The 24,864-nt window shown below is 43.0% G+C and overlaps 1 protein-coding gene across 3 annotated transcripts in view; it reads right to left on the bottom strand.

Annotated features, from left to right (window-relative positions):
• LOC132826430 (FYN-binding protein 1) overlaps positions 1–24,864 on the bottom strand; it is a 191,492-nt gene that overhangs the window by 4,969 nt on the left and 161,659 nt on the right. For all 3 annotated transcript variants that reach the window (XM_060842351.1, XM_060842368.1, XM_060842360.1), the window contains 5 exons: positions 21,690–21,721; positions 17,913–17,976; positions 9,818–9,932; positions 8,207–8,369; positions 3,244–3,277 (listed from right to left, as the gene is read on the bottom strand). In XM_060842351.1, coding sequence (XP_060698334.1) covers positions 3,244–3,277; positions 8,207–8,369; positions 9,818–9,932; positions 17,913–17,976; positions 21,690–21,721 — 408 coding nt within the window. The remainder of the gene's footprint in view (positions 1–3,243; positions 3,278–8,206; positions 8,370–9,817; positions 9,933–17,912; positions 17,977–21,689; positions 21,722–24,864) is intronic.

Raw genomic sequence — 24,864 nt, 5'->3', positions numbered from 1 at the left:
AATGGTTATGTTACTGTATTGGTTGTCAAGACATCTGGATTAGTAATCCAGAGAATGAGTGTTCAAATGTCAACATAATGGTTTGAGAATTTGAACACAGTTTAAAAATCATTTACAATAGGAATAAAACTATTTGATTGTCATAGAAACCGAAGTGGCTAGTTAATATTCTCTCAGGAAGGAAATCTTTAATCTTTACCTGCTCTGTCCTACATTTGACTCCAGTCTCAATCACACCAATGTGGTATTTAAAAATTTATTTTCACAGAATGTGGATATTGTTGGCACAGCCAGCATTTATTGCCTTGGAGAAAGTAATGATGAGCTTCTGGGTTGAACTTTTGCAATCTTGTAGTGTAGGGATTCCTACATTGCTGTTAAATAGGGAGTTCCAGTATTTTGGCCCCAACAACAGTGAAGGAATGATGATGTAGTTCTAGATTGGGATAGTGTGTGTGAACCTGCAAGTGGTGTTCCCATGTATCTGCTGGGCTTGTTCTACAAGATGGTAAAGGTGGCATTACTCCCTCCAGTCAGAGTACCTACTGATGAGCAGTACCACTGCCCAGTCCTCAGTAATCCTTAATGAGTAACATACTCAAGTTACCAACATTCATTTGCCAGCAGGTAGTTCTGTTTTCAAATTAAGTGTATGTGATATTTTATAAATATGTTTTGAAAGTCTTGATTTTTGTCAACATTTGTGGGCAGCGCAGTGGCTCAGTGATTAGCACTGCTGCCTCACAGTGCCAGAGACCTGAGTTCAATTCCCGCCTCAGGCAACTGCCTGTGTGGAGTTTGCACATTCTCCCCATGTCTGCGTGACTTTCCTCTGGTTGCTCTGGTTTCCTCCCACAGTCCAAAAATGTGTAAGTTAGGTGAATTGGCCATGCTAAATTGCCTGTAGTGTTAGGTGAAGGTGTAAATGTAGGGGAATGGGTCTGGTTGGGTTGCGCTTAGGCAGGTCGGTGTGGATTTGTTGGGCCGAAGGGCCTGTTTCCACACTGTAAGCAATCTAATCTATTCCTGTTACTTCAAACAACTCAGTGGGCTTAATCAGATATTAGCCTTTAACAAATTCCTGCTTTCTGTTCTTTATTAACTCGTGCGTCTTTAAGTGAGCATTAATTTTGTCTTTCAAGAATATATAATAGTTTTCCCATCACTGATTTGAATAGGGCCATATTACTTGCAGTCCTTTGATAAACTACCATCAATCCCATATCCCAAAAGTTATCGTCAGCTCCTTCTTCTGCTGCTTCTACTCCTTCAACAATTAAGATGTACTCCATCTAGAGTTCTAAAGAAAAATCATATCAGATGCAAAATATTAACTCTGTTTCTCTCTCCACAGGTGCTAGCAGACCTGCTAAGTTTCCCCAGCATTCTTTGTGTGTGTTTCAGACTTCCAGCATCCACAGTATTTTGCTTTTATTATGTAGACTGGGTGAAGTCTTAACTCTTAGTGATGCTAACATATTTAGCATCTATCTATTTTATACTTCCGAATATCTCAAGTTCCTCCTTTGCTACTCTGACATTATCTTTTCTTTTGTGAAGGCACCTCATACTCAAATCGAGGAGTTGCATATGGAAACCATCTAAATTGCCATAATGGATTTTGCTTGGGGGGAAATTAATAGATTAATAATGAATGCAATATCCAGGCTTGGGCCAACAAGTGGAAAGTAACAACTATGTCACACAAATGCCAGGCAAGACCACCTTCAATGTGAGACAATCTAACCACCGCCCTTTGATTTTCAATGGTACTACCATCACAGAATGCCCAATATCAACATCCTGGTGGTTACCATTGACGAGAAATTCAACTGGCCTGGCCATATAAATACAGTGGCAACTAGAGAAGGTCAGAGGCTAGGCATTCTGTGGAAAATAACTCACCTCCTGACTCCCCAAAGACTCCCATCGACAAGGCACAGGTCAGGAGTGTGATGGAATACTCCCCACTTGCTTGGATGGGTGCAGCCCCAACTACACTCAAGAAGCTTGGCACCATTCAGGACAAAGCAGCCCACTTGATTGGCACCACATCCACAAGCATCCATTTCTTCCACCACTGACGCTCAGTAGCATTAGTGTGTACCATCTACAAGATGCATTGCAAAAATTCACCAAAGGTCCTCAGGCAGAACCTTCCAAATTCATGACTACTTCTATCTAGAAGGACAAGGACAGCAGATACATGGGAACATCACCAGCAGCAAGTGACCCTCCAAGTTCCCCTCTCACAAACAAGCCTGTTTATGATATATAATTTAAATGGTCTATAAAACTACAGGGGACATCAGTGCTTGACTTCCTATTATGTGATAGCCAGAGAACAGCAGAGACAGTGTCAGAGAAAGCTAGCTAACAACAGCCACATTGTAAATGAATAAATAACAGAACAGAAAAAGAATACAATGATTTAATTCCAGGAAGGCAGACTAATTGATTGAATGGCAGAAATTGTTAGCTGGAGCAGGTAATGAATGTGAATGTACCATTAGAGATGTAATCAGGAGACTTCAGAAAAAATATACAGTCAGTTTTCTATAATGCGATGGTTGCGTTCTTGTGCAACCCCATATTATAGAAAAATTGTGCTTTAGAAACAGTACTTAGTGTTGGCACCGTAATTGTATTACAGCCAACACACATTTTAACCAGCGTCCACAATTCGTCAGTTGCATTACTGCAAATTTGTGTTGATGAAATGCGCATTATAACAGAATGACCTGCATTCATCTCAACAAATGCCAAGATGATGAGCCAGCACCAGCCCTTGGCATTATTACCAACCAATAACAGGGCAAATCCCACGACTTCTTCTGAGTCAGGTAACATAGCAAGTTTGCTATTTACATATCGGCAGGAAATGTTCAATGTTCAACAGCAAGACCCCAAACTGCTTTATTTTCTTTCTTGTGTTAAGTCTAATTTCTCATTCATATTAAACCATTAATATTTATCTACATTGTATTTTCCTCCTTAAGTTTTGCGATTATTCTTGCTCTTATATTTTGAGAACTTCAGATGAGCTGTCAAGGTCAGCTCTTATTTTAGCTGTGGGGAATAAACTTTTAATTTCCATTTGTTCAAAAGATTAAACAGAAAAATCCCATGGGAAAACACCTTCGATAAATCATCAAAGGCTAACAGAAAGTTTGAAGAGACAGCCAACTGTCAGGAGCCTTACAGAAGGAGTCACAGTATTAGCATAGAGCAACAAATACTCACCCTAAATCTAAGTTGATTTTTTGAACATATCCAACTGTTTTGTTTGGGAGGAAAGAAGAGTATAGTTAGTATTCACATAAAACAAACAGGATTCATAAATGATGTTACTGCAACGCAATAGAAAGTGAAAAAAAACAAGATCTTTTGAAATCAAAATCGGACACAGTAGGGTGGATTTCAACTCTGCCTGTCTGGGAGAGGGAATAGTTCTAATCACTGGAGGCTGACTTCCTGTTCTCATCTGACATAACCTGCTCATCTGCAATGGATATGAAGGATGTCCACAAGAAACAGTATGTGTTTGAGATCTGGTGCTTGTTTGGGATATGACACCTTATCAGCTGCTTGAATTATGGCCTGGGCAGGAAAGAGGTTGTGGCTTTTCAGTCAGAGCAACCCAACAGGGGGATGAAAAGAGTCAAGGGGTACCAAAATAAGCTGCATGTTAAATGTAAAATACTCATTGAGCTGGGAGGACTTACTCCAGAAGTCTTACCAGAGCAGATCAGCTGCAGACAAATGGGTCTATCCCTAATGCAGCAATCCAGCTTACTATTCAAGTTGCACCCCCATAGAATGGAGAATGGGATGTCTGGCTTTGAGAGGAGAAAGGTGGACAAAGGTTCTTCCCTACTATTCTTAGATTGGTTGAATTGGCTTTAGACTTAAAGGTTAGAAAACTTTTGAAAGTAGATTTCCTCATGTCATCAATGTTCAATTTTCTTTACGCGTTTGATCTTTTCGGAGAAGGATATTAATGTAAAGAAAAGGGGATTGACAAAGTAGACATAGAGAGGATGATTCCTCATGTGGGGAAATCTAGAACGAGAGGTCATAGTTTTAGATAAGGGGAAGCTGATTTAAAACAGACATCAGGAGAAATTACTTCTCTTGAAGGGCCATGGAATTAACTGTCCCAGAGTGTGGTGGATGCTGGGACATTGAGTAATTTGAAGAAGGTGATATACAGTTTTAATGAACAATGGGTTGAAAGATAATGGAGAATGGGCAGGAAAGTGGATTTGGAGAAAGTGAGGACTGCAGATGCTGGAGACCAGAGTTGAAAAATGTGGTGCTGGAAAAACACAGCAGGCCAGGCAGCATCCGAGGAGCAGGAGAATCGACATTTCGGGCATAAGCCCTTCTTCAGGAATCCAAGGAAAGTGGAGTTGAAGCCAAGATGAGATCAACCATGATCGTTTTAAATGACAGAACAGAATTGAGGAGCTGAATTGCCTTCTGCTCCTAATTCTTATGTTCACTGAAAGGTATTATTAGCAGCATCTATCAAACAAGTTAAATTCATTAATAACATTATTTACACTCTTGCTTTTTAAAATGGCAAAGACATAGTGCCACTCTCCTGCATTTTCAGTAATACATGTATTGGGCTGATTCTTAACAAAAGTCAGTGAAATGGCATTTTTTGTGGAATTTCATGGAAGGTTTCTCTCTGCAAGGCCTAGTGTGTTTTCTCATCTTATTGTCCCAAACTCACCATGCAGCCTGCCTCTATAATGCCTCACTCATATTCTCCATGACCGCTGCCAGAATCTTCCAGAATTCCTGGCACTGCATTATTTTCAGAGTCCAGTGACTATCCACAGCCACCCTAGATGGTTTGTTTTACAACATCTAAAAGGCATTTGGATGGGTATATGAATATGAATGGTTTAGAGGGATGTGGGCCAAGTGTTAGTAAATGGGACTAGATTAGATTAGGTTTTCTGGTTGGCATGGACAAGTTGGACCGAAGGGCCTGTTTCTGTGCTGTACATCTTTATGACTCTATGACTCTATATCAGACCTAGGACAATTGGTACCCTGCTTTGCCAGTGCAGACCTGGAGGTCCTGGGGGTGTACATGTGGCCACTATCTATGGAGCATGTCTTGTGATGTTGATGACAGATGATGGGTCAGAGAAGCAAGAGATGAGTGAGAGTATCCAAGTATATGCTCAGATTTTCATTTCGGGAATTGTTGCCATCCAATTTCTGTCCAGTGGGAGTTGATGTCCAGTGGCACTGTATCAAACACCTTTTGGAAGTCCAAGTACACCCCATCAACAACATTACAATCAACCCTCTCTATTGCCTCTTCAAAAAACTCCAGCAACTTAATTAAACATGATTTTCTCTTAAGAGATCTGGCTCTCCGAATTTAACCCATGTTTGTCCATTAATTATTAATTCTCTCTCAAAAATATTGTTTCCTCACCAATATATGTATAATATCTGTAGTTCTCCAGTCCTCCTATACCACCAGTGGCTTGACGCTAAGGAAGACTACCTTGCCAATTTCCATTCTCACTTCCTTCAAACTCTTTGGATGCTTCTCATCTTTAGATCCACTGTAATCTTATCCCTGTAAGTGCCAGATCTACAGCCCTCCTAGATCTCTATGCTTTTTCAATTACGGCCTCTTGCAGAATACAGAAAGGAGACAGAGAGCTTGGTGTCATGCTGCAATGGGAACAACTTCTCTCTCAATGTTGACAAAACAAAAGAACTGATCATTGACTTCAGAATGTAAGGAGGAGAACACCCCTCCCCCCTCATCAATGAAGCTGAGGGTGAAAGAGTGGAGGGAGTCACGTTCCTTGGAGTGACGATATCCAACAATCGGTCCTAGACTTCCCATGCAGTTGCGATGGTCAAGAAGGCACAACGCCTCCTCTTCCTCAGGTGGCTCAGGAAATTTGGCATGTCCAGAAGGACCCTCACCAACTTCTACAGATGTTCCATTGAAAGCATATGGTCCAGGCACATAAGGGTCTGGTATGGCAACAGCTCGGCCCAAGACCGTTAGACACTACAGGTGGTGGTGTGTACAGCCCAGACCATCATGGAAGTTAGCCTTCCATCCATGGACTCCACTTACACAGCTTGCTGTCACGGAAAGGCTGCCACCATCATCGGAGCCCCCTCCCACTTTGGTTATGCACTCCTACAATCTCTACCATCAGACAGAAGGTACAGAAGCTTGAACACATGCACCAACAGGTTCAAGAACATCTTCTTCCACACTTCACTGTTAAGGACTCTCTAACTTCAAATAACGTTGATCTTGCTAATGTTGATCTTATTTCATGCACCTGCTGTGTGCTATATGCCTCACTCTATCTCAACACCCTTTGGTCTGTATGTATTTGCTTATTATGATCCACCTGTACTGCTCACAAATAAAGCTTTTCTCTTTAATTAGGTACACGTGACTAGAATAAATCAAATCAAATCAAATATTGCTCATCCCGATTTCCTTTGCCCTTTATTGGTGTTCAGCTGTTTGAGTTCTAAGCTCCGGAATTTCTTTCTTTAACTGCCTATCTTTCTCCCCTTCTCTTATCTTATATGAGTTCACCATGCTCCTCTATGCCTTAAACCCTGTCTTTCAATATAAATTGTCCAAATTATTTACAGCCATCTTCACAAGACCTTAATCATCTCATAGTCTTAATCACCTGTCAAACCACCTCCTTGCATCCACCACACCTGTCTCTCTATTCTTTAAGATGATCCCTGAGATCGACTAGGGGTTCCCTGTCTCAATATTGCTTATAGAAGAGGCGTTGTTGTGCCTTCTTGACCATCGCATCTACATGGGAAGTCTAGGACAGGATGCCGGATATTGTCATTCCAAGGAATGTGACGCTGTCCACCGTTTCGACCTCTGCTCTCAATCCTGTTTGGTAAAGCTCCCTAAGTGGTAGATACAGGTTGATGTCAGGAGAAGCTCCTTCAAGTGAAACCGTCACTGATGACTAAACTTGTACATGCAGAATGAATACATGGCTGAAGCATCGTACTGAACAAAATCGAAGCATGAATCACAGTCCATGGAATCATGGAATGGTTACTGCACAGGAACAGACTATTCAGTCCATCAAGTCTGTATTGACTCTTTTGTAAAAGCAATTCACCTAGGAACACTTGCATTTCTTTTCTCCATATCTTTGCAATTTCTTTTTCAAATAATAGCCTGTGCGATTTTTGAAAGCCTCAACTTATTCAGCTCCATCACACTTCATTGTTTCTTTCATTGCTTTTTTTTTGCCAATTGCCTTAGGTCAGGGCCCTCTGGCTTGATCTTTCTACCAATAGAAATAATTTCTCCTCATCTACTCTATCCAGAATTTTAATAACCATCAATCTCCTCTCAACATTCTCTTCTTCAGAAAACAGCCTCAACTTCTTCAAACTTTCTATAGCTGAAGTTCCTCAAGCCTGGACCTATTTTCATGAATCCTTTTTATTTCTTCCTTAATGCTTTCTCATTTTTCATAATGTATGGTACCGGAGACTGAATGATTACTCCAGATGAGGCCTAACTGGTGTTTTATATTGATTTAACATCATTTCCTTGCTTTTACATTCAGTGATCCTACTGATAAAAGCTAGGATGTCATATGCTTTATGAAAAGCTCTCTCAACCTGCCTAGCTGCCTTTGGAGCTTTACACACATACACATCCTGGTCCCTCTGCTCCTGATACTTTGCGTTGTGCTGTCTCTTCACATTCTTGTGACCAAAGTGAATCATGTCACACTTCTCTGCATTAAATTTTATCTCTCACTTACCTGCCCTTTCCAGCAACCTGCTAACGTCTTTTTTGAAAATTTGCTCTGTTTTCTCGTAGTTTACAATTACAAACAACTTTGAAGCTGTGCTTTTTATGCCAAAGTCCAGGTCATTAATATAGATCAGAAACAGGAGAGGTTCTAACACCAATCACTGGGATTCCTGGTTCCTGATGAAGGGCCTTTGCCCGAAACATCGATTTTCCTGCTCCTTGGATGCTGCCTGACCTGCTGTGCTTTTCCAGCACCACTCTAATCTAGACACCAATCACTGGGAACTCACTGTACCTTACTCCAAGGGAGTGAGGGAGGAAATTAGGATATATCTTTTATTCCTCAAGTCTTCAATAAATGTACAAGGTTCAGTTTCTTTAATAAAAACTTACACTTCCCTTCTTCATTCCGACAAAGCAGTTTTGTGTTGTCGGTGTGCTGTATAATGTCCAACACTTCGCCTGCTTTCACTGGCAGCTCCCGATTGGCCCACTTCTTTGCTGTTAAGTTCTGAACAACCTCAACAGTTCCTAGAACTCGTATTTCTCCATCATACTGAGGTGAAAAAAAAATGTAGACAAAATGCTTTAAAAGCTAAAGCACAAAATCACCAAGTGAGTAAATAACTGATTTCATATACGTCGGTTATGTGCTTATGCCACCGGTCAACCAGTTATGTGATTATTGATGAGACATGAAAACACCTTTGGCCTGTTCACTCCTCATGTTCTTGATTTTCTGAGGGACCAATAATCTAGCATTTCAAGGGAAGAGATGGACATGTTGCAAAGTTACTCCGGAGCACTCCCTGAAGCATAGCAGCATTGACATTAATAGTTAGGAGGAATTTGCAACTAACCATTCAAAATGATGACAACTTGTTAATGAAGCTGCTTAGAGTCCAATTTTAGTGAGTCAAAGTGACGATGGAGAAGGAAGAAAATGGAAGCAAGTCCTGCTCTCCGAATCCCACTGCCTTATGGTACACCTACTCTTGTGTCCAAAGATCTGCGGATCGAGAATCAATCAGTACAGTCATATGAAGGTCCACTGCAGCACTTGTGATCTTCAGAAGATGTGACCGTTAATCAATGATATTGGTGGGAGACTTCGCCCATAGGAATAGCAAAATGCTGACTTGATTTCTAATTGTAGAGAGTCAGTGTCTTGTCGGTTATCCTCTCGTAGCAATGCTAGAGTTTATAACCGAAGTTTCTATTTCACTGACAAACAGAGGCATATTCAATGTGCAAGTGACTATCCTTTGAAAGAGACAAAACAAATGTGAACTGAGGGTCTTATAAAAAGCTCTCGAATAACTGCTTACAAATTGGCCACAGTGGCATAAGAGCTTAAAAGGTACTCAGTTCTGAAGGAGAATCACACTTGACTTTAAATGTTAACTCTGTTTCTCTGTCCGTGGATGTTGTCAGACCTGCTGAATTTCTCCAGGATTCGCTGTATATTGTAAACCTTGATCTTTCACCCATGGGTGGAGGGTGGGAGGATATAGGAACAAGAACCAGTGCAGCCCCTTGGGGAAAGAATCATTCTTTAGGGAATTTCATTCAGATGCTCTCCATTGGAGACAGGTTCCCTGGGTGGTGGCAGATGCCCTTGTGAAACTAGAGCACCAATCAGAGGCCTTTCAATCTGAGTAGAACAAACTACAACGGAAATTATGTAAATGAGAGGATGCTTCACTATAGAGATGCTCACTTGACAACTTTTTAATCAAATGTCTGAATACAAAAGCAGATTCAGCTGCCAGGCCACTACTGTTGCATGATCAGTGGTGGGAGAATTTCTTTCCAGGGTACTCTTCACGCATATCCACACCCAAACAAGCAATGAGGACCTGCAGGAGGGTGTGACAGCAGGTCAGGCAAGTCTGGGGATCCAGTGGGTAGTATTCAGTTAGCCCCAGCCCTCACAAACATCCAACAGTATGGAGCTTCTTAATTTTAAAAAATTCAAAGTAATTCAGGAAGTCCAAAACTTACTTTAAATTTTTTCCTGAAGTCCTTTTCCTCTTTCTCCATCTTTTTGTTTTTTTTGGGATCCTTTTCATCCTTTTTGCCTTTTGCAGTTGTTAGTAGCTTTGAGGACTTTGGCAAACTAAACACAAAGAGAAGATGGATTTAGAGAATTTGATAATTTACCCAAAAGCTGTGACTTCAGCTTCCTTTGTTGCCTCATTCCAACATGCTACTTTCTTTATATTAGCTTTTATGAGCAGTTCACTAATACCATCTTACACCTTGTTCGATTTTGAAGAGCAGATTAACCAGAGCACTTCTGAAAGTATTGCTCCTTTGGCCTTTTCATTCCTAAATCCCACTGTGGTTCACCAGCTTGACTAACTGCAGCAATTGAGACAAAGCAGGGAAATTCAAGCCTGAACTTGCTGCACCCCATTGCATTTTTCTCACTTTCAACCCTATAGAAATGTAGCTTGGAAAGAGTTATCAGGCCGTATGTAGGAGCAAATTACAGCAGATGCTGGAATCTGTACTGAAAACAACAAATGCAGGCGATTACAGCAGAGCAGCAACCTGCTCACATGACCATTTACCTGCCTTTGGTGTGCTGTAGTGATCCAGTGAATCCCAGCACAAAATGGACAAACAACATCTCATCTTCACACTGTGCTCTTTTCAGCCTTCTAGACTTAAAATTGAGTTCAGCGCCTTCAAACTTTGACCCAACTTCCATTTGTTGTTTTTCTTTTACCTTTACTTGTTACATTCTTTGTCACCACGTCCTCTCTCCCCTCCCCCACCCCAGTGGAACTGCCTTCTCTTTTCAATCTGGAAGTTAGTCATGCCATTGTTCTGTCATTCCCACATTCCCATCACTTAATCTGAATTATCAAACATCTTTTCCCCACCAGCACTCTATACTCATCACTGTCTCAACTCCCCCCCCACCCTGCCACCCACCAACTACAGCATAAATGCTACCTTCCTCCACACTTCATTTCAGCTCTGATGAAAAGTCATCTAGACTTGAAACATTAGCTTGCCCTCTCTCCATGGCTGCTGTCTGACCTGCAATGATCTCCAGCATCTTTTGCTATTGGGCCTTATTGGTCTGGCCATCTGAATCCATTTCCGTACTGTTGGTTAGGCCACTTGATGCTGTGATACTTTTGCAATACAAAGCTCCATGAATCTGTGAATGCATTGCCATCAGGGTAAAAAGACCTGCTGGCCAAAATTGGCATGTAGTTCCAGTGGGCCAAACCTTTTCACACTCATTCCCATTCACCAATGCCCAGACCATTTTCATTCATTCCCATTCCATATAATTCCAGCGGACCAAATGTATTCCCATTTATTCCATTTATGAAACCCAAAGACTGAACACAACCATGGGCAGAATTTTCAGACCATACTGATGATGGGATAAAGGAAGACATTATTCAAGAATATCTGTGCTGCCAGAGTGAAGGCTGTTTTCCCCACCAGGTAGTGCACAGAAGACTTTGCCTTTGACACATTTCAGTGTGAAATTTCATTAAAGGCACTGAATAATAGACCAGTTAGGATGCAGTGGCCTTGATGTAGGGAGACATGGTAAACTGCTGGTGGGGAGGATGGGGTGGGAAAGTGATGTAGCAAGGCCATCCTGCAGAGGCATTTCCACCAAAAAGCACCCTCTCATATACTTCACCTTTACTGCCAGCCAGCTATTACACTGCTGGGAAGTCCCAGCTTCAACAATCTATCCAGCAAGCTTAGGCAGACAATGAACTGTGGCAAGTAATAAAAGTGTGCTTCCAATTAAAATCTCAATTAAAGTGTCATGGTCCCTGTTGTTTGAATGGACAACAAAGTGGGCCATGCTGCAAATAGTTGTAAATTGACTCGCTGATAAGTGCAATTTATTGGTGCCTGGATCCAAGACATTTCTTAGCACGACATTATGTGATTAGCAGGAACCAACAGCATAAACAAAAGGTTGGTTACCTCATTCCTTTCCCTTAACTGCTGGAACAACAGATGATGACTATACTGACTTTTATATGTTTTGCAGTACTGTCACCAGGCTTTTGTGAAATGGTGCAACCATTGTTCAAAGCAGAAACACTTCACTTCCAACTCCCAATGTTTCATGCATTGTTCTGAACCCTGACCAGAGGCTGGTTTTCAATAATGAGAACCAGGAAATAGTTACACCCACTGGAAGACTTAGAACATAGGATTAGGCATGTTTTTCAAATTCATAAAAGATAAGTTTACCAACTACACAGTTAAGACCATAGTGATTAGTTACTTGTTGTGCCCAGTTACAATGGAAACCTATAATACGTTTACCTCCTCTCATAAATTGATATGTTTTTTTCTGTCTCCTTTTTGAGCTGGCAGACAAACAATAGGAACCATTGTTGCTCCGCCCATCAAGTCTGAGTGAACTTGTTGGAAAAGCAATCCAGTTAGTCCCACTCTCCTGCATTTTGCCTATATTTCCAAAATCACAGAAATTGCTGAAAAAGCTCAGCAGGTCTGGCAAAATCTGTGAAGAGAAATCAGTTAACATTTCAGGTCTGGTGACCCTTCCAGACTTGAAACATTAACTCTGCTTTCTCTTCACACATGCTGCCAGACCTGCTGAGCTTTTCTAGCAAATTTAGTTTCTGATTTATACAGCATCCACAGTTCTTTTGGTTTTTATTTATATTTCCACAATGTTTGATTGTCAAGTATTTAACCAATTCCCTTATGAATCTGTTTTGTCCAGCATATTAGACATTCCATTGCAAATTCCAAATATTCTGTTGCATTCTGCTTTGCCCTTGTCATTTCCAGGTACTTTTTCCAGTCACCTTTAAACTGTGCTTTCTGATTCTCACCCCTTCCTCAATTATTGGAAGTCTGCCTAAACCATTCATGAATTTAAATATTTCTGTAAAATTTCCACTTCACCTCCTCTGCTGGCAGCCCAGTCTTTTCCTTCCCATCCATGCAATGTTAAAAATCACGCAATACCATGATTTGGAGATGCCGGTGTTGGACTGGTGTGTACAAAATTAACAATCACACAACACCAGGATATAGTCCAACAGGTCTATTTGGAAGCACTAGCTTTTGGAGTGCTGCTCCTTCATCAAGTGGTTGAGCAATAGGGTTATCATAGCAGGGGAATTCAACTTTCCTAACATAGACTGGGACTGCCAGAGCATGAAAGGATTAGATGGGGTAGAACTTGTTGAGAGTGTTCAGGAAAATTTCCTCAAGCAGTACGTGCAGGGTCCTGCTCAGGAAGGGGCAAAACCCAAGCTACTCTTGGGCAATAGGGCAGGATAGGTGACTGAGGTGACAGTGGGGGGAGCACTTTGGGACCAGTGATCATAGTTCTATTAATGTTAAGGTAGTTATTGAGAGGGACAAAACTGGTCCACAGATTCCAGTTCTAACCTGGGGCAAGGTGAGTTTTGATGGAATTAGACAGGAGCTTTCAGGGGTTATTCGGAGTAGTTTGTTTGCAGATAAAGGGACCTCCGGCAAGTGGGGGGTCCTTTAGATTAGATTAGATTCCCTACAGTTTGAAAACAGGCCCTTTGGCCTAACAAGTCCACACCAACCCTCCAAAGTGTAACCTACCCAGACCCATCTCCCTCTGTCTAGTGCACCTAGGCAATTTAGCATGGCCAATTCACCTGACCTGCATATCTTTGGATTGTAAGAGGAAACTGGAGCACCCAGAAGAAAGCCATGCAGACACGGGGAGAATGTGCCAACTCTACGCAGATAGTCACCCAAGGTTGGAATCGAACCTGGGTCCCTGATACTGTGAGGCATCAGTGCTAACCACTGAGCCCACCATGTTGCCCCCACATAGTGAGATACCTAAAGTTTAAGGTCTATATATCCCTGTGAGGGTGAAGGGCAAGATTGACAGGAAGAGGGGACTCAATGTCAAGAATTATTGAGGCTTTGATCAGAAGAAAGGAGGAGGCATAGCTTAGGTAGAGGCAGCTGGGATCAAGGGAATCCCTGGAGGTATATAGGGGATACAGGACTTTACTGAAGAAGGAAATCAGGAGGGCGAAAAGGGGTATAAAATAGTTTGACTGAGAGATTAGGATGAATCCAAAGAGATTCTTTAAGTATATTAAAGGAAAAAAAACTGGAGAGAGAATAGGGTCCCTCAAGTACCAAAGTGGACAAGTATGTGTAGAATTGCAGAAGATGGGCAAGGTCCTCAATGAATATTTCTCCTTTGTGTTTACCATGGAGAAAGACATATGAAGATTTGGGAACTTTGGGAAGTTAATGGTCATGTCCTGGGGATAATCTATAATACAGTAGAGGTAAGTATTGAACATATTAGAATATATGAAGGTGGGATAGATCTCCTGGTTCTGACCAGATATATCCAAGAACACAGCTAGAGGCTAGAAAAGAAATTGCGGAGGCCCTAGCTGATATCTTTGCATCATCGCTAGCCATAGTGAAGTCCCAGAAGACTGGAGGGTAGTGAATGTTGTGCCATTATTCAAGAAGAGCTGCAACAAAAACCTGGGAACTATAGAGCAGTAAGCTTAACATCTGTGTTAGGTAAATTACTTGAGAGGATTCTGAGGGATAGGTTATACAGAGAAACCTTGATTATCCGAATATCAATTGTCTGAATATCAGATTAACCAAAGGAGATCTCAAGGTTCCTATAGAAACAATACGTCAAAGAGCTGTGTCAACCCTGATCGCGTCTTTTGTTTACAGGTACAATGATTAAAAATGAACTCAGCTCACTGAAATGCTGCCGAGAACAGTCATGGAACGTCCAGGCACCGTCTCCAAATGACTGACCTCCTGCCCTCTCTCTCTCCCCTCACACTTTCCCTGAAATTCTACACGGGGTGTACCCTAAACCCCCCCTTCACCAGATAATCTCTCCAACATTGTCCTACACAGGGCAGAGGTGGAACCTGTGAAAAAGTTGTGTGTGTGTGTGTGTGTGTGAGAGAGACCCCACAAAGGCAGCAGCAGTATTACTATTGGTGTACAGTCTGGCTGCCCGGGGGTATGGTGCAGAATGTGTTGGGGGGGGGGGGAGGCGGCGTGTGGAAGGGGGGTCGGATAGTGGGTGGGGATGGACAGGGGTGTGGAGTTGTGGGCGCGGGGTTTGGGCTGTGGGGTTGGGGGCAGGTTGGGGGGGCCGTATTGGACGGGATTGGGGAGCAGGTGGGGGCGGACAGGGGTCAGTGTTGGATGGGATGGGATTGGGAGTGGGCAGGGGACAGGGTGGGAGTGAATGGAGTTGGGGCAGACGGGGGTGTGGATGTGGGGGTGAGGTTGGATGAGGTTGGGGTTGGGGGGGGGGTGGGGGCAGGGTCTCGCCCGCAGTGTGCTTTTGCCTAGTTTCCTGAACAGGAAGCAGGCTTCACAGAAAACTCTGAGCTCCAGAGAAAATCAATTAACCAAATAATCAATTATCTGAATGAAATAGTGCCTGCCCAGCTCTTTCGGATAATGGAGGTTCCTCTGTGTGTGCATTTGGAAAGACAGGGTTTGACTACAAGCAGTCATCATGGCTTTGTGCATGGGAAAACAAATTTCACAAATTTCTTAGAGTTTTTTGACGAAGTGACCAGGAAGGTTGACGAAGGAAGGGCAGTTGACATAGTCTATATAGATTTCAGTAAGGCCTTTGATAAGGTTCCATGTGGTAGGCTGCTCTGGAAGGTTAGATCACATGGAATCCAGTGGGAGCTAGCAAATTGGATACACAGTTGGTTTGATGGTAGGAAGCAGAGGGTAATCGTGGAAGGACGCTTGTTGGCCTGGAGGCCTGTGATTAATCGAGTGCCTCAGGAATCGGTGCTGGGCCCATTGCTGTTTGTTGTCTATAATGATTTGGATGAGAATCTAAAAGACATGATAAGTAAGTTTACAGAAGACACTAAAATAGGCAGTAAATGGACAGCATGGAAGGTTATCAGAAATTGAAGCAGGAACTTGATCAGCTGGGGAAGTGGGTTGAGAAATGGCAAATGGAGTTTAATATAGGTGTGAGGTCTTGTATTTTGGAATGTCAAATCAAGGTAGGTGTTTCATGGTGAATGGTAGGGCCTTAAGGAGTGTAGTGAACCTTGGAGTTCAGGTGCATGGTTCTCTGAAAGTGGAGTCCCAGGTAGACAGGGCAGTTAAGGCAGTTTTTGGCACACTGGCCTTCATCGGTCAGGGCATTGAGTATAGATGTTGGGAAGTTATCTTGCAGTTGTACAGGATGTTGGTGAGGCCACACTTGGAGTATTGTGTTCAGCTTTTGTCACCTTGTTATAGGAAGGATGTTATTAAACTGGAAAGAGTGCAGAAGTAATTTGCAAGGATGTTGCCAGGACTCAATAGACTGAGTTATGGGGAGAGATTGGATAAGGTAGGACCTTTTTCTTTAGAGCATAGGTGACTGAGAGCAATCCCCCTAGAATTAGTGGCTGCACGGTGGCACGGTAGTTAGCACTGCTGCCTAACAGTGCCAGGGACCCAGGTTTGATTCCCGCCTTGGGTGACTGTCTGTATGAAGTTTACATATTCTCCCCGTGTTTGTGTGGGCTTCCTCTGGGTGCTCTGGCTTCTTCCTACAATCCAAAGATGTGCAGGTCAGGTGAATTGGCCATGCTAAATTGCTCATAGTGTTCAGGAATGTGTAGGTTAGGTGCATTAGTCAGGGGTACATATAGGATAATAGGGTAGGGGAATGGGTCTGGGTGGATTACTCTTTGGAGAATCATTGTGGACATTTTGGGCCAAAGGGTTTGTTTCCACACTGTAGGGATTCTATGATTCTGAGTGTGTGAGATCCTGAGAGGCATGGTTAAGATGAATGAACTCAGTCTTTTTCCCAAGGTTGGGGAATCGAGGACTAGAAGGCATCAGTTTAAGGTTAGAGGGGAAAGAGTAAAAGGGAACTGGAGGGGCAACTTTTTTACACAGAGGGTGGTACGCATATGGAAGGAACTGCCAATGTCAGTGGTTGAGGCAGGTACATTAACAACATTTAAAAGGCATTTGGATAAATAAGTGAATAGAAAAAGATTATAAAGAAATGGGCAAGTGCAGGGAAATTGTGTTAGTGTAGATGGACATTTTGGATGACATGGACCAGTTTGGACCAAAGGGCCTGTCTCTGTGCTATACGTCTCTATGATTCTATGTATTAATTGGTTGATTTCAAACTCTACCAATTGTCACAAGGTCTGAAGAGTTCTGAAGAGAGTCATGTTGGCCAAAATATTATAAGAAGAAGTTAGATGTAGTTTTTAGGGCTATAGGAATCAAAGGATATGGGGTAAAAGCAGCAACTTGGTTGGATGATCAGCCATGATCATGTTGAACAGGCTAGATGCAGGAACAATGTTCCCGATGTTGAGGAAGTCCAGGGGTCATAGTCTAAGAATAATGGGTAAGGCATTCAGGACTGAGATGAGGAAGAATTTCTTCACTCAGAGAATTGTGAACCAGTGGAATTCTCTCAAACAGGAAGCTATTGGAGCGAGTTCCTTAGATATATTCAAGAGGGAGTTGGACATGCCCTTGCGGCTAAAAGGATCAAGTGGTATGGAGAGAGGGTGGGAATAGGATACTGAGATTGTATGATCAGCCATGATCCTATTGAATGGTGGTGCAGGTTCGAAGGGCTGAATGGCCTATTCCTGCTTTCTTTGTTTCTATGGTCCTATGTCTATGCCATAATGGGATTTGACATTCGCTTGGGTGTTTTTAAAAATTTATTTCTGGGATGTTGGTGTTCCTTGGCTGGGCCAGCATTTATTGCATGTCCCTTATAGCCCTGTGGAAAATGGTGTGGCGTTCCTTTCTTGATCCTCCGCAGTCCATGATCTCTGGTTTACTAGTTCAGTGGCATTACCTTAACCACTGTTCTCCCCACTATTCCATGAATCATGTTTAAAGTGAATGGACCAGGCAGCAGATGAGGGTCATACAGGGTTACTGACAGAAAATAGGGGTGCAGCACTGAACACAGCAAAATGCAGAACAGATTGAATGGCCATATTCTTGCTATGGATCTTGCTTTTATGAAGCAACAGAGTTACTTGGAGCTAATAAATACTTTACATGTAGATTTTACCTTGATTCAGGAGGCGGAGGAGGGAAATCATCAGCGCCAACATCATCATAAACATCCTCCCCCTCTGTGAAAGGAAGCAAGAGTCTGTGAATGCAACGTCCAACAACAGCAACAAGTATAAAAGATGCTTTACTGCAGAAAAACCACAATCCCTAGCCACATGTTGTAAAAGTGCCGCAGGCTGCCACAGAACGGTAGTCAAGTGGCATCAAGCATGACACAATTGGTTTATTTTGCATAAATCACTGCTCCCTTCCAGGCGGGTTTAGCTGGGTCTTTTCATTCACGGTTCAGTAAGCAGGCTAGAATGAAGTGAGTATTTGTCGCATTCAGAGTGATAGAGTCAGTGAAATGTGCAGGGAAAGATTGGTCAAAGTCCTCATTTCCTCTTCTCAGTGCTCACTCAATGTGATGGATAACAGCTGAGCCAAACAGCTTGTGCCCAAACTTCTGGATGCAAGATACTGTCCCTGTGCTGGGAGTGTTCGATGAGGGCACTGCAGAGGAAGTTTTACTCAATCTAACTCCATGCTGTACCTGGCGTTCCATTGTTTCAAACTATAGAAATCCAGGATTTCCCAAAGAGATTTGATAAGGTGCCACCTCAAAGCTTATTGTGGAAAATAAAAGCTCAGGTGTGGGGTGCGAGTGGGGAGGGGAAGATGTGAACATGGACGGTAAATTGGCCGGTTGGCAGTAATCAGAAAGTTTACATAAACAAGTCTGTGTCTGATTGGCAGAACGTGATGAGTGGAGTTTTGCAGGGGTCTGTGCTGGGACTCAATCTTTTACAACTTCCAGGGCCACATCTACCAATTGCTTTCCCAACTACCTTCCCCCCAGCCCCCTATTAATCTCTCAGCCCACTTCCTCTCCTCACCCCCACATTCCTGATGAAGGGCTTATGCCCGAAATGTCAACTCTCCTGCTCCTCAGATGCTGCCTGACCAGCTGTGCTTTTCCAGCACCACACTTTTCGACTTTCACAATTTACACCAATTAGCTTTCAGTCATTTATATAATTGATTTGGATGTGAACATAGGAGGGAAAATTAGTAAGTTTGCAGATGACACCAAAATTGGAGGTGCTTTGGACAGCAAAGATGGTTACCTCAGAGTACAATGGGATCTTGATCAGGTGTGCCAAAGGGCTGAGGAGTTGCAGATGGAGTTTAATTTAGATAAATGTGAGGTTTTGCATTTTGGGAAAGCATGTCAGAACAGGACTGATACACTTAATGGTAAGGTCCGAAGGAGTGTTGCTGAGGAAAGAGACCTTGGAGTGCAGGTTCATAGCTCCTTGAAAGTAGAGTCACAGGTGGATAGGATAGTGAAGAAGGCGTTTGGTATGCTTTCTTTTATTGGTCAGAGTATTGAGTACAGGAGTTGGGAGATCATGTTGCTGCTGCACAGGACATTGGTTAGGCCACTTTATGGAGGAGAAAGTGAGGTCTGCAGATGCTGGAGATCAGAGCTGAAAATGTGTTGCTGGAAAAGCGCAGCAGGTCAGGCAGCATCCAAGGAACAGGAAATTCGACTTTTCGGGCATAGGCCTTTCTTCTGAAGAAGGGTTTATGCCTGAAACGTCGAATTTCCTGTTCCTTGGATGCTGCCTGACCTGCTGCGCTTTTCCAGCAACACATTTTCAGCTAGGCCACTTTTTGGAATATTGCATGCAATTCTGGTCTCCTTCCTATTAGAAGGATGTTGCAAAACTTGAAGGGCTTCAGAAAAGATTTACAAAGGATATTGCCAGGGTTGGAGGATTTAAGCTATAGAGAGAGGCTGAATAGGCTGGGGCTGTTTTCCCTGGAGCATCAGAGGGGCTACCTTATAGAAGTTTATAAAATCATGAGGGGCTTGGATAGGATAAATAGACAAAGTCTTTTCCCTGGTGTGAGGGAGTCCAGAACTAGAGGGCATAGGTTTATGGTGAGAGGGGAAAGATATAAAAGGGACCTAAAAGGCAACATTTTCACAGAGGGTGATGTATGTATGCAATGAGCTGTCAGAGGAAGTGGTGGAAGCTAGGACAATCGCAACATTTAAAAGGGATCTGGATGGGTATATGAATAGGAAGGGTTTAGAGGGATAAGGGATAAGGGACAGAGGGTGGTGGTGGAGGATTACTTTCCAGACTGGAGCTTGTGAGCAGCAGTGTTCCACAGGGATCAGTGCTGGGTCCTCTTTTGTTTATTGTTTATATAAATGATTTAGATAGAAGGCATGGTTCGTAAGTTCGTGGATGATACCAAAATTAGTGGCATAATAGATAGTGAAGAATGTTTCCTAAGATCACAAAGGGATCTTGATAAAATGGATCAATGTGCTGAAAAATGGCAGATGGAGCGCAATCTGGATAAATACGATTTGTTGCATTTTGGTACAACAAACAAGGTAAAGTTTATATAGTTAATGGTAAGGCCTTGGGTAGTGTTGTAGAATAGAGAGACCTAGGGTTGTAGGTATATACTTTGAAGTTTGTGATATGCATCACATATAGACGGTAGTTAAAAAGGCATTTGGTACACTTGCTGTCATTGCTCAATCCTTTGAGTCTAGGAGTTGGGAAGTCATGTTGAGATTGTATAGGATATTGGTGAGGAGAAAGTGAGGACTGCAGATGCTGGAGATCAGAGCTGAAAAAATGTGTTGTTGGAAAAGCGCAGCAGGTCAGGCAGCATCCAAGGAGCAGGACAATCAAAGTTTCGGGCATAAGCCCTTCTTCAGGAATGGTTCCTGAAGAAGGGCTTATGCCCGAAACGTCATTTCTCCTGCTCCTTGGATGCTGCCTGATCTGCCGCGCTTTTTCAGCAACTCATTTTTCAGCTAGGATATTGGTGAGGCCACTTCTGGAATACTGTATCTAGTTTTGGTTACTCAGTTACGGGAAGGATATTATTAAGCTAAAGAGGGTTCAGAAGAGATTTACTAGGATATTGCAGCATAGGAGGTTGAGACGTGACCTTACAGAAGTTTATGAAATCCTGGGGGATATAAATAGGGTTAATAGTAGTTGTCTTTTCCCTAGGATGGGGGATTTCAAGACTAGGGGCATATGTTTAAGGTGAGAGGACAGAGATTTAGTTGAAGGGCAATTTTTTTTTACACAGGGCGTGGTTTGTATGTGGAATGAACATCCTGAGGAAGCGTTGGTTGTGGACACAGTTACAATATTTAAGATACAATTAGATATATACATGAAGAGGAAAGGTTTGGAGGGATATAGGCCAGGAACAGTCAGATGGGACTAGTTTAGCTTGGGATTATGTTCGGCCTGGACTGTTTGGACTGATGGATCTGTTTCCATGCTGTATGACTCTGTGAGTAAATGATCTCATTGAATAGTGGAGCAGGCTTAAGAAGCTGAATAGCCTTTAGAGTTTGGAGCAGGATAAAGCTAATGAGGGTAGGTTCAATTCCTATCTTGGCATTGATAACTCATGGAGGCCTGCCTCCTCACCTTACCTCATACTTGTGGAGTGGTTACCCTCAAGATGTACATATCCAGTTGTCTCTCTCTCTCTCTCTCTCTCTCTCATGGAGAGAAATGCCTATGGTCCTTTGTGTACTAAGGCTCATTACATTTAGGTGAACAGCAAACAGATTCTTTTACTCTGTGCTGGGTTTCAGCCCTGATTATCGCTGTTACTCAGGCACAGTTGAATCTGATGAACGAAACTTGGTCTCTATGAAATATAAAATGTAAAATTGAGACTCCTGACTTCCCACCAAAAGAAAGCAGAAAGCATGGATTCATATTGGAAGCTCCCTTACCTGTTGGAAGTTCTGCTGGTGGAGGAATAGATCTGAGGAAAAAAATAAAAGCACATCAGTTTACACTGTCAAGAGTAACTACTTCCCAATAACTCTGATCTAACAGAATTCACAGGGGAGGGAGGAGAAAGGCAAAGAAAATGCATTCAAGACGTTAGACTAACTAGATTGATGTATGAGGGAGTGGGGGGAAGGTTAAAGTAGCAGACACGAGGAACATATCAGAAACCTGCTCAGTATTTGTATAGCCACATGAATCTGTAGTGCATTGAGCAATTCTGGCTGCGTTGAGGTTAGACTTTGTACAAGGAAACCCAGGTAAATTTAAAAACCAGGCTGCATTGGAAATCTGAATCTTGTCTGAGCTGAAAAGGCTGGCTTACGGTGCCACCCTGTCTTTTCTTTTCAGACATTGAAGTATCCAATATTTTTCAAATAAAAGCAAAATACTTCAGATGTTGGAATTCTGAAACAAAAGCAGAAAGTGTTGGAGAAACTCAGAAGGTGCGGCAGCTGGAGAGAGAGAGTTAACATTTCAAGTCTGATATGACTGCTCTTCAGAAGAGTTCTCTTCTATTTTCCAACAGTTTTCAGTTCTAAAGAAAAGTCATATCAGACTTAAAATGGTAATTCTGTTTCTCTCTTCACAAATGCTGTCAGACCTGCTGAGTTTCTCCAGTGTTCTAACTTAAAACTAGGATTTCTCTATTGTGAGAATGCAATATGGTCTGACTAGCCTTAATTCATTCAACATTGTGCAAGCATTCAACTTTCCCTGTACTGAAAATAGCAATACTCATAATGAAACTGCTTAAGTCAAAGCTAAACCTTTTGTTTAAAAATGGAACACTCCTGTAAGTTTGTCCAGTAGATGGCAATCTTTCAACATGTAAAGAAGAACCTTGTCACATCACAGAAATCTGGATCAGTGGTGCTAGAAGAGCCCAGCAGTTCAGGCGGCATCCAAGGAGCAGTAAAATCGACATTTTGGGCAAAAGCCCTTCATCAGGAATAAAGGCAGGGAGCCTGAAGTGTGGAGAGATAAGCTAGAGGAGGGTGGGGGTGGGGAAAAAGTAGCATAGAGTACAATGGGTGAGTCGGGGAAGGGATGAAGGCGATAGGTCAGGGAGGAGGGTGGAGTGGATAGGTGGAAAAAAAGATAGGCAGGTAGGACAAGTCATGGGGACAGTGCCGAGCTGGAAGTTTGGAACTAGGGTGAGGTGGGGGAAGGGGAACTGAGGAAACTGTTGAAGTCCACATTGATGCCCTGGGGTTGAAGAGTTCCGAGGCAGAAGATGAGGTGTTCTTCCTCCAGGCATCTGGTGGTGAGGGAGTGGCGGTGAAGGAGGCCCAAGACCTCCATGTCCTCGGCAGAGTGAGAGGAGGAGTTGAAATGTTGGGCCACGAGGCGGTGTAGTTGATTGGTGCGGCTGTCCTGGAGATGTTCCCTAAAGCGCTCTGCTAGGGGGCGCCCAGTCTCCCCAATGTAGAGGAGACTGCATCGGGAGCAACGGATACAATAAATGATATTGGTGGATGTGCAGGTAAAACTTTGATGGATGTGGAAGGCTCCTTTAGGGCCTTGGATGGAGGTGAGGGAGGAAACGTGGGCGCAGGTTTTGCAGTTCTGCGGTGGCAGGGGAAGGTGCCAGGATGGGAGGGTGGGTTGTAGAGGGGCGTGGACCTGACCAGGTAGTCATGGAGGGAACGGTCTTTGCGGAAGGTGAAAAAGGGTGGGGAGGGAAATATATCCCTGGTGGTGGGGTCTTTTTGGAGGTGGTGGAAATGTTGGAGGATGATTTGGTTTATGCGAAAGTTGGTAGGGTGGAAGGTGAGCACCAGGGGCGTTCTGTCCTTGTTACAGTTGGAGGAGTGGGGTCTGAGGGCAGAGGTGCAGGATGTGGACGAGATGCATTGGAGGGCATCTTTAACCACGTGGGAAGGGAAATTGCTCACCTTCCACCTTACCCAGAACGCCCCTGGCGCTCACCTTCTACCCTACCAACCTTCGCAATTAGAGACCGCAATTTCCCTTCCCACGTGCATTTGCAGTCATTGTTTTTACCTACATCACAGAAATGTCTGAAATGGCTTCCTATGCAATGACTACTAAGGTTCAGTCCCATCTGTTCATGTAGCAGCTAGCAATATTCTGTCTTTCTTTTCTGTAGGCTGCAGTTTACTGAATAACACTCACACCTCTTGTGACAGAAGGGTACCACTCAGGACTAAAACTTGAAAATTAATGGGAATCAATGCAGGTTCATGGAATGATGAAGATATACTGATATCTGTGAATCCCTGCCTCTCTCCTTCCATAGAATCATGGAATGGTGGTGGCATAGAAGATGGCCATTCAGCCCATTGTGTCTGTACAGGTTCTCTTCAAAACAATTCAGCTGGCCCCACTCCCTCACATCTTCCTTGTAGTTCAGCAAACACTGTTCAGATAATTATCCAATACCCTTATGAAGGCCACAACTGAACATGCCTCCTGTAATGATTGTAACCAGGTCAGCCAAGTGGACCTCATAGAATACAAATTCGCTGATTGGGGCTGTTATTCTGATCCAATTAGGGAGCCTTGGCTGACAGATATAAACAGGAGCGTTTTCCCCCTCCAACTCTATTTTGATTTAGTCCCTGCCCTCCCCTTCACTGTTTTGATCACATAGCATTGCCCTTTGATGTGAAGGGCACTGCTTGTCACAGGCCACTCGGGTGTTTTCCTATTTTTCTGGTGGTGGAAATTAAATAAAAATTTGTGCACTTTGTGTTTCTCACTGCGTCTCACACCTGCACACACACACTATGGAAAAAAAAACAAAAAATATAACCAAGAGATTCACACAGCATTGCCCTTTGATGTGAAGGGCAGCGCTTGTCACTGGCCACTCGGGTGTTTTCCTATTTTCCTGGTGGTGGAAATTGCATAAAGATTTGTACACCTTGTCTCTCACTGTGTCTCACAGCTGCACACACACACCATGGGTGCTGGGGATAAAAATAATAAGCACTACCGCAGTTAGGTGGTAGTGTGGGGGTTAATTTAAAAAAAAGAAAAAAAAGAAAAAATAGAGGTGAAAAAAAAATAAACAGGAGCATTTTGATGTGAAGGGCACTGCTCATCACAGGCCACTCGGGTGTTTTCCTATTTTCCTGGTGGTGGAAATTG

Source organism: Hemiscyllium ocellatum, chromosome 2 (assembly GCF_020745735.1).
Source record: "Hemiscyllium ocellatum isolate sHemOce1 chromosome 2, sHemOce1.pat.X.cur, whole genome shotgun sequence".
In the NCBI taxonomy this organism is placed as follows: Eukaryota; Metazoa; Chordata; class Chondrichthyes; order Orectolobiformes; family Hemiscylliidae; genus Hemiscyllium; species Hemiscyllium ocellatum.
The sequence above is the reverse complement of the archived record's forward strand: the minus strand, read 5'-3'. Positions and strand labels throughout refer to the sequence as shown.